We start from the raw sequence: 13,375 nt of genomic DNA, 5'->3' as shown, positions 1-13,375 counted from the left end.
TTTGTTGGTGTTCCACCTTGAAGTTTGATTTATTGTGCCAACTTTCTGCAGCCCATTTTTACCCCACAGATCTCACACACAACAAAAGGTTTAATCACAACCAACTGTTGCCCACTGACATCTGGACGTTCTGAACTGAGAACTAAGCACACACAAAAAAGGAGCCTCTGAGCTAAAATAACATACATAGAAAAGTTTATGAAACAATTTTGAATCTAGTTTTCAAAACAGTGTTGTTTAACAGATGCTGTATTTGAATAATTTTGGAATCTGTAATTTGAATGTGCAGTTATAATGCTTTTCCCTTTCTTTTTAAATAACACATAAAACCACATACTTACAAAAAGAGATAACTCACACATATTAGTTTAGTTAGAAACATCTAAGGCTTGTCTTGAGAGACTTGTTGGGAAATGGTAAAGACAACAATTCTTCCTGTTGCGTAAGAGGTGGGCATCAACAACTGGAACTCCCCAAACCACAACGGCAATTTGTGCCTTGAAAACTGAAAGCTTTTATCCTGCTCATTCCAATAAAACAAATGAAAAAAATATATAAATTCCATAAAAATACTACTTATATAAGAGTGAAATTGATATAAAAAAATTCTACACAGCCTTGTTAAAAATGCTTTCATGACCTAAAACAGAGAAATTATTTTAAAACTTTCTGCCTTTAGTGGCAGTTTGTTAAAAATAACAAACAATTCTTTTCAAGAGAATGAGGGGAAAAAAATAAAAAGTTCAAGAACCTGGAAAAGTGTGAACAATCTTAAATGAATACTTTGTTGAATAACCTTCTGAATTAATCTCAGCCTTTTTTGAACCCTGGTTAGGCCCAACCTTTAATAATATAGTGCAGCCATTGTTTTAGTGACTTTGATGTATGATTGGACTCACTGTACAAACATAGAATATGTCTTCATCATCAACTTTGGGACCCAAACCTAAAGGTTTTGGCTTGAATCTGGTAAAATCATGTCAATGATTTCATTCCAATTTACAAAAAGTCTTCCACCTTCTGAAAAATGCAGCTCCACAGCATGATGGTGCCACCACTGTATGCTAGTGTAGGTCTATGGTGTTCTTCTGGTGTTCTTCAGTGTGCTTGGCCATTTGGCCTAAAGTTCAAGGTTGGTTTCATTAAACGGTAACACTTTATTTGAAGGGGGGTGAATAAGACTGTCATGACACTTTCATAAACATGACATAACACCTGTCATGAACATCAATCAGTCTTCATGAATATCTATGACTGTTGTCATAAAGCGTCATGACACTTTTAATACAAAGTTGACATTATTCAAAATGTCTTTGTTATGACAACTTGACATTAACCAATAAATCATTACTGTTTAAACTTTACCTTTAATAACATAAAGTTACCTCATTTTTAAAGTGCAGTCAGTAATACTTTTATAACAAATTTATATCAGTGTATTAAAAGTGTCATAATTTACCGAATGACGCTTTATGACAACAGTCATAAATATTCATGAAGGCTTATTCATGTTCATGACAGGTGTTATACCATGTTTATGAAAGTGTCATGACAGTCTTATTCACCCCCCTTCAAATAAAGTGTTACCCATTATACCATAACTCATTCTTCCATGAGGTTTTGAGACATTTTATCCAGGCCTTGGTGTTTTCCTTTGAATAAAAGGCTTCTGTCATTTTGCCCTACTTCATTCTCCAAAATGGAAAATAGTCTAGAAGGTTTTTATTTAATTAATAATAAAAGACATATGTCACATAGAAGAAAGTAATTTTTTATCCATTACAAAAACTTGGCATTTTAACATGACTGTGTAAATGTTTTATGCACATTCTGAATTGAGAAGTCTTGGTACTCTAAATGGTTAAAGGACTTTATGTGGAGACAACAAGCCTTTCACTTCTGCATCTCTCATGCTTACTTAATTATATCCACATAACAAAGACGTGCTTACTTTCAAAACACATTCTCCAAACATTGTGTTTTCGCCATTAACATTTTATATTATTAATAATGATTAAAGGGTCTTTGAGAGAAAGAAGACCACATTTGGTTTCCATTTGTTAAAACTGGCCTTCTATCTCATGTGCACAATGCTCTTGCTGCTCCTGAGCAAAAAGTTAATTTTCATAACACCAAAGCTTCCTTATTTTTTCTGCTGAAATACTGATTTATGGAACAAATGTTTTACCCCTTTCTTCAAACACAAGGCATATTATTAAAAGCAGATGTGCTACATGCCACAACTCTCTCGAGCATTTGGACTGAATATTTCAGAGAGAGAGAGAGAGCCTCTGCCCTGAGGCCAGCATGACTTGTATTTTATTTTTTAGGATCATTTTGATGTATATTATACTAGTGTTCCTAAGTCACTGCTCATCTTGTAAAAAAAAAAAAAAAACATCAGTGAATTTGTACTCCACCTCCTAAAGAGCGGATACATGCCAGTACAACCCACCCAAAAGCTTTAAAATAGTCCAGGAGTTTGTTTGAGAACCATGAGGCAATTGTTTTTCGTGTCTACCTGTTTGCTGCTATTTCTGCAGCAGACACAATCTAGGACAGATGGCAGGACAACCTGCAAGCCAGTAACAGCCAGTTTCTGTCAAGGTTTGGGATATAATTCTACTCCTTACCCAATCGGGGCCCCAGGGTTCAGCCTGTACCAAACTGGTAAGATGGTGGAGACCGCCTGCTCACCACATATCGCCACGGTCATGTGTCGCGTTGTTGTACCTGAATGCGGTTCAGAAAATGAAAGCCAGAAGAAGCCATGCCGAGCACTCTGCGACAAGGTCAAGAGGGATTGTGAGTCCACTCTTAGAGCAAAGTGGTTATTCTGGCCGTCGAGGCTCCGGTGTGACTCTTTACCAGTGTCTAACTGTGTGCAGGTTAGTATAACTTGATCAAGTTTTGACTTTGAGTTCATTGGAGGCACAAACAGAGTTTTCAAAATAAGTAACTTCTTTACCTTTTTTAACTTTGTGGTTCATGAAATGTGAGACATGACTTTATGCCAGGGGTCTTCAGCTCCATTCCTCAGGAGTTGCTGTACTACCAACTTGTAGATGCATCACTGTTCCACATCTGAATCAGATTGATTATTGTCCAGGCTCTGCAGAACATGATGATATAATTAAAATATTTGTCTAAGATTTGTTGAAAGGTGAACAAAGGCATCACTCAACACAGCTTAGATAAGTCTTTATTAAAAAAAGTATCATGGCAAATCGTCTTTAGGTAGAGACAAATGTTGTGGTTGGTATTGTCATTGCATGACTGATTTGATTAAATTAATCAGAATTTATCACCTGGAGATGTGAAGTTATTAGAATAGTGATTTCATTAGTAGTATAAGCCTTGCAACACTCAGTGCAAAAAAACACAGATGACCTTTCCGCTGCAGACAGATGTCTAACCAGATACCTCCATAGGATAGCCATATGCAAGAAAAGGTGAATTGAGAGATGCAGGGCATTAAATCCTCCAGTTCTGCAATGCACCCACATCTCCAGTGCAGACCAAAGCCAGAACCACATCATCCTGCTGGCCAGACATCCACCTAATGTGTCCGAGCAAGACTACCCAACCTGTTATGAACCTGTTGGTCAGTCATCAGCCCCCACCATGTCTGGAACTCAGAGGGACCAAAGAAGGGAGAGCTTAGTATTCTCCCACCTGGTGGCGTTGTCCCTGAAGTCCACAACTGGCCCAACATATCCATGAGAAGTATAGAGAGCAACAATCAAGAAGTCACCACACTGATGTGGCCAGCTCCCTGAATAAGCAACATCACATCAACATCCCTACCCAACCTCTGCAACACTGCCGTATACCCGAAGGCCATCCCCACATCACCAATAATTTACAAACTGGTGCTGGTGCAGAGGCATGGGGGGAAAAGGACCGTGCCACATGTCCAGCACCCAGCCACTCCCATCCTTGTCCCGGGTGCATGCATGGGCATTTGTTTTAATGTGAAATGTTGCTATGAATGTATTTGTGCATGACTACATTCAAACTCTTGATGCAACAAGGGTATTGAAGATTGCACTGCTTGCTTCCTGGCCCCAATCTAATTTGTATAACTAAAAATGTTTGCGCAAGATGGGGCCAAGAAGAGCAGTTAAGGAGTATTCCTTCCACCTCTACACCCCACCCAGCAAAGTCCATCATCCCACACACCAATACCCATTCCAAGCTCCTCAACTTGTTCCCAAATCCCCTTTTGTCTAGAGTTTATTTTAGATCTAGAAAATTGATATTTTTTATCACAACACTGTAATGTATTTTAAGATGATCGTATTTTTTGTTCTAACAGGGTGAAGACAATTCTGTGACAGTAGCTCCGCCAGCAACATGTGAGACAATCACTGTCCCTTTCTGCACTGGCCTGCCTTACAACAAGACCATTCTGCCAAATAGACTAGGTCATGAAACCCAAGCTAACGTAGGCCTGGAAATACACCAGTTTACGCCCTTTGTGAAAGTGCAATGCTCTCCTCACCTGAAGCCGTTCCTCTGTTCAATCTACACACCAAAATGTGTCTCAGCAAAAGCCCAGCCACCCTGCAGAACACTTTGTGAACAGGCACGGTCTGAATGTGCTGCATTGATGAGTACTCATAACTTTCAGTGGCCCAAGTCCTTAAGGTGTGAATCTTTTACTACAGAGTCTTGTACAGAGGTGAGCTTGTTGCATTAATCATAACTAAACTATAGTTAAAATTTTAGTTGAAATTTTGTTTGAACTTTCAATTATTCTTTTTTTTTTGGACTTTCATTTATCAAATTGTGTTATATGCTTCAAGTCAAACAAGGCTTCCAAAACAGCTTTTATTGTTATAGATGTTTTCAATTGGGATCCTTGTTTTAAACAAGGTTTCTACACAGTCTTGAAAAGTTTGTAATTTTATCTTTTTACATTCTGGAAAAAAGAGAGAATCAAAACATGTTTGGGTTTACAGAATTTATTTATAATTGTGAAATATTTTTATACAAAACATGTAAATTCAAATCCATTATCTTTAAATTGATTTGTCTTGACTATTGAGCTGAATATTGTGGGGATCCATGAAATTATTTGATGATTCTTAGACTGGCGTTTATGACTGGATCTGCATGTTGCTTTAAAAACTGGCCAAAGAACTAGAATCTCTTTGTTCTCACACCTTTACAATCACAATAAAAGGTGTTAAAATTTAGTCTGTTCTTGCTTAAGCGTCTCATTGCAAATAGAAGACGTAATTTATTCTCGATAAAAATTCAGTAAGTAACTTCTTCAGCTTTCTTGTGCCAGCTTCTAGCAGCCAGGCTCTAACCACCCATTTTTTTCTGCAGAGTGGTGACTCAGAAGCATCTCAATCACAACCAGATGTTGAGCATTCTTCACGGATTTTGGTCAGTCGGGTTGAAGTTTCCCAGAACCGACCGCCTGCTGTGAGACAGCTTTGTTTTTATTGCATGTTGAGCATCGTTTTGTTTCGTGACCTGTGGTCTTAAACAAGCACCTTGTTTGTAAAACCTCCATTGGTAGACTCTTTCTCCACCTCCCAATAAAAGCAGCACACTAAGTTGAAGTTTTGGGATACGGGCTGTTGTCGAGAATCATGAAGCTTTTATTCTTAGTGGTTCTGTGCATGCATGTTTTTCGGCAGGTGCACTCTGGAAGAGATGACAGTTCAAGCTGCAAGCCGCTAACAACCAACTTTTGTCAAAGTGTGGGATACAAAACTACCCGTTATCCAAATGGAGTCACGGGCTTCAGCGTGCATCAGATTGGCCAGATTGTGCAGACAGGCTGTTCCCCACATGTCAATATCCTCATGTGTCGTGTCGTCGTCCCTGAATGTGGCTCAGGGGATGAAAGTCGAGTGAAACCATGCCGGACTCTTTGTGAAAAGGTCAAGAAGGATTGTGAGCCCATCTTAAGAACTAAACGACTCTCCTGGCCAGTGACACTTCGGTGTGAAAGTCTCCCACTGACTGACTGTGTTCAGGTAAATATCAGACATTTCTAAATAGTTCTATCTCTATGGAGGATTTTCTTCAATTACAAAACTAAACAGCTATGTAGATTCTTTAATTTCGTCAGAAAGGGAATTTTGTTTTAGTTTGTAAATGAAATGTAAAAGCACATTACCCTTAATTATAATTTCACTCTAATGTCTAAAAACCCTGGCTGTAGTAAACCATAAAGATGTATGTAGTTTTGAAAATTATAAATTACTGACTATAGTACTACTGCCAAAGGTATTCATGGACCTTAAACTTAAACAAGCGTCATTGTGTTTTATAGTTTGTTTTTTTTATGACAGACTAACACAAAGAAGCACATCACTGTGAAACTGAAAGAACATATTTTATTTTTTAACAATAAAAAATAGGAAAGTGTGGTTTACATATTTGCCTTGCTGAGTCAGAACTGTTTTTTCTAGTCTTTGGAGGCATGTCTGTTTGGACTCCTACAGACTAAAATTATTGTCCATTCTTCTTTGCACAATTTCAAAGCTTTGCCTCTTAAACCCCTTTTAGATGTCTACTTTGACTGGGCCATTATAACACATGAATATGCATTGAAAATCATTGCACTTCAGTCTTTCCTATGTGTACTGTGAGGTTGTCCTGCTGAGTTGTGAGGCTTTGCCCCAGTTCCAAGTCTTTTGCTACCTATAAAAGATTTTCTACGATTTCTTTCCCTGTGTTTAATTCCATTCACAATCCTATCAACTCTGACCAGATTCTCTGTCCCATATGATGAAAAGCATCCACACAGCATAACCGTGGGATGGTGTTTTCAGGGTGATCTGCAGTAGTAATTAGCATGCAGAGCAAAAAGTTCAAGTTTGACTGCATCTGATCAGAGCACCCTCCTCAGCCATGTTTGCATAACTCAAATGGGATTTCTTTATTAAGCTTCTGAGCTTCCACATCACAGAGCACCTTCTCTGACTAGCAGCAGCAGCAGCAATTAGCAAACACCTGGTGGAACTGCATATCTGCTGAGCTCATGATACGAGCTACTTTGACACTCTTAATATCAGTCATAAACGGTATGATGGAGGAGCATTGTTGTGATGATGTGCTGAAGGCGGAGTGTCAGAAAAGCAAGAGTTTCTCAAAAAGATAGAGGCCAATTTCGGCATCAATTTGCAAAGTCAAATTCCTTTTAAGTTATGTCTCATATATACAACATTTTTATAACAACTGAAGGAAACATATAGTTGCTTTATTGTACTATTAAATGGCCCTATGTGCCTGGAAAATGCATATATCCCCACTTTACTCCTGTTTATTTTTTGGAGGATGCCAGGTCATTGTTGCAAAACTATTTAAACTTTTAGATGATGGACTGAACAGAGCTCTTTGAGATGTAGAAATTTACTTTATAGTCTAACTTCCACTAATGATCTGTACACACTCTGAGTGATAATGTACCAATAACTGGCTTCAAACCAGAACCATCTGGCCGGTCTGAGTGGGACCAGAGCTCTCAGTGTTCAAAGAAGAGAGGTAGGACCAGGCTCAAAGTGTGGATGATGAAGCACTGGACCTGAATTTGAAGGCAAGCCAGGCAGCCGCGCATTACGCAACTCTGAGGTTGCATGCAAGTCACACAGGCTGCCCCCTTTTTCAAACCTCTTCTCACATGCAATCTGGCATGCATTTATCTCTTGAGCTGCAATATGTAGTTTGTAAACTTGTAGAAGGAGGTGAGGTTGGATAAACCAAAATGGAACTTTTTGAATAATGCTCTAAACACTACTCTAAACATTATATTTGATAAGAAACTCAGCAAATCATCCAGAAAATACAATTCACCATTAGAATCTGCAAAAAGATAGTAAAGGGGGCAACATCATCCAACAGGACAATGACCCAACGATACAGTCAGAGAGACAATGGAATGATTTAGCTCAAATCTTAATTGTAGAAAAGGTTCAGGACTTTACCTAAATCTAATTTAGAAGTTCTGGCATCCTTTCATTGATACTCACAATCTGACCAATTTTGAAAATGGGAATAGGCAAACATTTCAGCTTTTAGATGTGTAAAGCTGGTAGAGACATACCGCCAACAATTAACAGTTGTAGTTACAGTAAAGGAGCATTTCACAAAATATGACTCAGGTATACTAAATACATGCATGCTTTAAAGATGTTTACTTGTAAAAAATAAACAGCAAGGTTTAATTATCCTTCCAAATCACAATTATGTGTTACTTTATATTGGCCTATCACAAAAACTCCCAATAAAATTGAGTGACCTATGCTCATGTGAAAAAGTTAAATCAAGAATGGCCAGTTCAAAATTAGGACCCTACTTTTAAATAAGAAGCTGTTTTCTGCTACAAAAATGAGGAAAAAAAGCAAAGATGTGACACTAAAGACAGTCACCAAGGATGGAGATGAGGAACTTGGAGGAATAGATGGATAGAAGATTTATGATTTCCTCTTTTTTTTTTTTGCTTCCAGGGTCCACCTACCCCTGTTACACAACCCCCACCAGGAACATGTCAGCCAATCACAGTCTCTATTTGTGAAGATGTGTCTTACTCAAACACTATTCTGCCCAATATTCTTGGCCACAAATCCCAACAAGAGGCAGGCTTGGCAATTAATCAGTTTCTCCCACTTATAAAGGTTGAATGCTCTCCTCAACTTAAGCCCTTCTTGTGCTCAGTCTACACACCTAAATGTGTGTTAGGAAGACCCCAGGCTCCCTGCAGGACCCTTTGTGAAAAGGCCCGCTCGGGCTGTGGGACACTGATGAGCAGTTTTGGTTTTCCATGGCCTGAATCCTTAAAGTGTGAGTCCTTTACCACAGAGTCATGCGAAGAGGTAAGGTTCCCATTTCACTGTCATTAGGATTTATAGATATCTTTAGATTAGAAGATTTCATAAAAGGGAAATTTATTCCTTTGCTTCCACTGAATCTACAAAAAAGCATTGCTTACAATGAAATAATGAAAATGATCCTGATGTTGACTTATTTCTTTATTTTTCCAGTCTTCTCTCGTTCTGGGAACATGTCAGACCATGACTGCTCCTTTCTGCAAAGACATGTCCTATACAGAAGTATTTCTGCCCAACATCTTTGTCCACAAAACGCAGGACGAGGCAAATCTGGCGCTAGATCACTTTACGCCTCTTGTGCAGCTTGAATGCTCCGCTCATTTAAAGCCTTTCCTGTGCTCTGTCTACCTTCCCAAATGTGTGTTTGGGAAGGGACTGACTCCCTGCAGGACGCTCTGTGAGAAGGCTCAATCTGGCTGTGAGCCGCTGATGAACAGGTTTGGCTTAAACTGGCCTGAAAACCTGAAATGTGAACAGTTTACCACAGAGTCATGTGAACAGGTATGTCTGCTGATTTTCTACAAAATTTAAAATAGGCCTATTTCAAATAAGATGGCCTATTTGAACTCTCTTAAACATGGAACTAAATGGAACTAAATACATTCTGGTATTACTACAGGGCAGAGCCAGAAGTGAATTTATTTATCTAATATAAATGAAAAATGTTGCAGCTTATTGAAGCAGTAGTGAACGCAAACAAAGCTCAGTTTGTATTTGTCTGTGCAGTATGGGATGAGAAGCAGTGAGAAGATGTGTGAGCCCATCACCATACCCATGTGCCAGGGCCTGTCCTACAACCAGACCATCGTCCCTAATCTTCTGGGCCACACAAGTCAACGGGAGGCCGTGATGAAGATGTCCTTCTTCAGCTCTATTGTGCAGACCGTCTGCTCAGCGGACATACAGCTGTTTCTGTGCAGGGTGTACGCCCCGGAGTGTGTGGAGGGCCAAGTGCTGCGTCCCTGCAGGTCATTCTGTGAAAAAGCCAGAAGGAACTGTGAGAGTTTCATGAACAATTTTGGAGTCTCCTGGCCAAATGAGCTGCAATGTCATGCATTCCCTGAGGAATCATGCATATCTGTAAGAATTAAATACTAAAATATTTAAAAAGTTGAATTAAAGGATGGAATTTGAAATTTTTCATGTTAATTTTTTTCCTCTTTCTCCCTCAGGAAGAAAACACAAAGGAGGTAAGACTGCCTTAGTAGTTTTTAAAAATCCTCTTTGTTAGTTTCTTGGATGTAAACTGTAAAAAAGAAATGCTATTATAAATGTGGATTAAGGACACAGTTGTTTTGCTGTATGGGCCTTAACTTCCTAGAAGAAATAATGTGTGTTTTTAAAGCTTGACATTAAGTGTATTTTTAACAAGGCAAAATTTAGGAATATAAAAAAAAAAAAAAAAAAAAAAAAAACAGCTTGTATCCGGCAAAAATAAGCTTGTTGTTCTGAGTAAATTTACATTTTGCCCAGTAGGATTTGGGAACATTTTATTAACAAGAAAACACATTTTTACAAGTACATTTCACTGTTTGGACTTGAATTTATACCAAAAAAAGTTAAATTAAGGACCTGTAGTTTCCAACCTAAGCATAGTGAATGATTAAGCTAAAACACAAATAGCACAGAAGAATATTTGACAGCCTGTCTTTCTGTTAGCTATGATGATTTTCCAAATACAATTAATAAAAACATGACATTTAAAATGAAAATATTACATGAAACCATCAATCAACATTTTAATGCCAAAATGTTGGCTTAGTGAAAAGTCTATTTAAAAGAAGCTTTTAGGACACATATTCTAATTGATTGAATATCTAAAGAAACCCTTTCTTTATTATTATTATTTTTTTAATTATGACAGTGTGTATTACTGTGTTCACTGTGTGTTTTTCTTCAGATGCTGAGAGACAAAGAGGTTCTTGCTAAGCTGAATGCTGGTGGCTACACAGTCCGTGGCGAATGTAAGTTTATATTCACTATTTAACAATTTTGCATAAATAGAGTAGGAATACTTTACTAATGTTTCTCCCCATTGTTTAAAACAGCTCTTACTCTCAAGACTGCACACCTGCTGTTGGTACTGATGGATGTATCCTTTTGTAATGAATATTCTGGATTTTGTTTTGCATAAATGTTATTATTGGAGTCATACATCAAACTGGTTGATAATGGTTAGAAGGATTGAGGGCTGTCATTGCTTTGTGCTTTTATTCTTCCATATGTTGGCTGTGTTCTGCCTTATGAATAAAGTTAGGAGCGCCATCATGTGGGGGAGCTTAGAACTGCTGCTCCTCTTCTTCAAAAGGATTCAGCAGGGTTGGATTTGATCAGAGGCCTGCTGAATGCCTCCCTTTGGTTGGTTTTTGAGGGTTAATCCACTTAGAGCAGATCCAGAACTCACTTCAGGGACAATATCTCCTTTCTGGCGTTGGTGCGCTTTAGGATGTTCCAAATTGTGTTGGGTAGTGATTCTGTTGATAGGGATGTCAGGATTTCTATCTTGGACCTCTTACTTGCATAAATCAGTATTGGACAAATGGCAGTAGAATAGGTGGGTAATATTACAGATTAAATTCAATCATCTAGCAAAAAAATTACTTTTTCATACAGTATCATTCTAGGTTTATTGAAAAAACTGATTATTGGTGATTTCCAGTTATCAAAACTTTGCAGATTGATTTTAAATTGGATTTTTTTTTTTGCTGTCAACAATTGAATGTCTCCTTCTCCTGCTATTCCCCTTTTACTTTTTATTAATATAGAAAGTACTCCTACATCAGATCTGTATTTTTTGTGTATCTGCTCTGTCTTCTCAAACCTCCGGTTTGTCGGGGCAGATGGCCGCTTCAGATTCAAAGAAGGTTCTGTTTCTACAAAACAGAAAATGCAAAATCATTTTGTGTTTTTGTCCTGACTAGACAAGTTGTAGTAAACATAGTTAGGAGAAAATCCATGTAAGATCCTCACCAAATGATCCTCATCACAGTCTTGAACATGACAAGTTTTCTGTTCTTTAACTGACACATTCAGGCAGATAAATCCGGAGACCTGGATGTGGTTGAGTTTTTCAAACTGGAGCACTATGTGGCTGCAATCAGGAGAGAATATTTGGGAAACTATGAGAGCAGGGGTCCATCTGCTGTCACACAAACCCAAATGAAAAAGGTGGTTGCTTCCCATGGTATGTTATGTGTTTATTACAAATATGTGCAAAATTTGCAGCAAAACAAAAATTCCTTATATTGGCGCAACACAGATATCAGGAATGGAAATATATTTCTAGTTGTGCTGTTACACCTCCAGTGTCAAATGTAATATTTTAATATAAGCCTACTGGCATTTGTAACACAAAATAGGATATTTTCCACAACAAACATCCACATTTCTTGCATATTTTTCAGATTTACAGTTGTTTTTACTGTACTAATTCCTGCTCTCTAACTTGCAGATTTCAATTTAGATGAGGCAACCTTCAGAGCACTTTGGCTTGAATACAGCTCCAACGGTGGAGTTAACTATGACAGTTATGTTGCAGCCCTGACAAAACTTAAAATCCTTAAAGGTACTTTCATAAAACTTATATTTTCTGTTGCAACACTTGATATTGTTTATGTTTTGGCTTTTGTATGCATGAAGGTGCTTATGATGTTTGTCTTCCTTCATTTTCTAAGCAACAGTAGGTTACATGTTATTAAAAATCAGTTTATACAATGAAGATTATGAGTCACTTTTCGATTGTTGCTTCTTCTCTCAGATCGTTTCCAGGCTCATCTGCTGAATCTGTCATGTGACTGCAGGGTTGCAAGCTTCTCATTCAACCAGGTGAGTAGACTCTTGTTTTTTGGAAAATCTGTTGTATCTCTGGGAGATTTTACCAACTAATATTTACAATCTTACAGATTTCAAATATGATGATTGGAGATCAAAGCTATTTTTGATGAAGGACATTGATGAAGGAATCAGTATCCTAAATTAATTTGCTTAAATTAGCTTTTAAGTTAATTTGAGAAATTTGACTGTGTTAAATGTATTTACAACGGATTTCAAATAGTGACATCTGCTGTTCTTTGCTGGGTATTACATTAACGTCATAACAACTAAACTAAAGGCCAAAAAAAGAAGGAATTTAATAAAGTGTATTTTGCCTCCATAGTGCTATTTTACAGAAACTTTCCATATTTTGATTTAGCTTGACATTATTTGTGTCTTTATTTTGTTTCTCTTCCAGTTCATGAAAGCTGCCATAATCTGAGGATCAGCAGAACTCATCAAACCCCATAACACCTCAGTGGAATTGAAATAAAGCATGTAAAATATAGTATCGTAATTCCTGAAGTCGGCTAATAGTTTATTAGTGCTTCTATGGTCAGAACTCACATGTATGGGTTTACTGATCTATTATTGAAAATAATTTATTTCTTCAAACCTGAAAAAATATCTTGTACCTGACAAAACATCCTACTGACTCTGGGAGAATAATTTGAGGAAGAAGTCTTCACTACTACACAGACTTTTTGATT

General features: G+C 37.7%; 1 protein-coding gene across 2 annotated transcripts; it reads left to right on the top strand.

Moving 5' to 3' along the window:
• Nucleotides 1-2,447: 2,447 nt before the first annotated feature.
• Nucleotides 2,448-13,176, top strand: LOC103153668 (uncharacterized). 2 transcript variants are annotated; one of them, XM_007574672.2, is made up of 14 exons: nucleotides 2,448-2,888; nucleotides 4,319-4,684; nucleotides 5,338-5,436; nucleotides 5,655-5,996; nucleotides 8,472-8,837; nucleotides 9,006-9,353; nucleotides 9,579-9,932; nucleotides 10,025-10,042; nucleotides 10,753-10,816; nucleotides 10,901-10,944; nucleotides 11,886-12,036; nucleotides 12,304-12,417; nucleotides 12,610-12,677; nucleotides 13,084-13,176. In XM_007574672.2, exons 1-14 carry the CDS (start codon nucleotides 2,496-2,498, stop codon nucleotides 13,105-13,107), a joined length of 2,751 nt encoding a protein of 916 aa, XP_007574734.2. In that variant the 5' UTR covers nucleotides 2,448-2,495; the 3' UTR covers nucleotides 13,108-13,176. The 2 variants fall into 2 exon arrangements, with proteins under 2 accessions (XP_007574734.2, XP_016517593.1); XM_016662107.1 differs by having other exon boundaries at nucleotides 5,652-5,996.
• Nucleotides 13,177-13,375: the final 199 nt, after the last annotated feature.

This window comes from Poecilia formosa, unplaced genomic scaffold (genome assembly GCF_000485575.1).
Source record: "Poecilia formosa unplaced genomic scaffold, Poecilia_formosa-5.1.2 Scaffold359, whole genome shotgun sequence".
Lineage (NCBI taxonomy): Eukaryota > Metazoa > Chordata > Actinopteri > Cyprinodontiformes > Poeciliidae > Poecilia > Poecilia formosa.
This window is presented reverse-complemented; position numbering and strand designations above follow the sequence as displayed.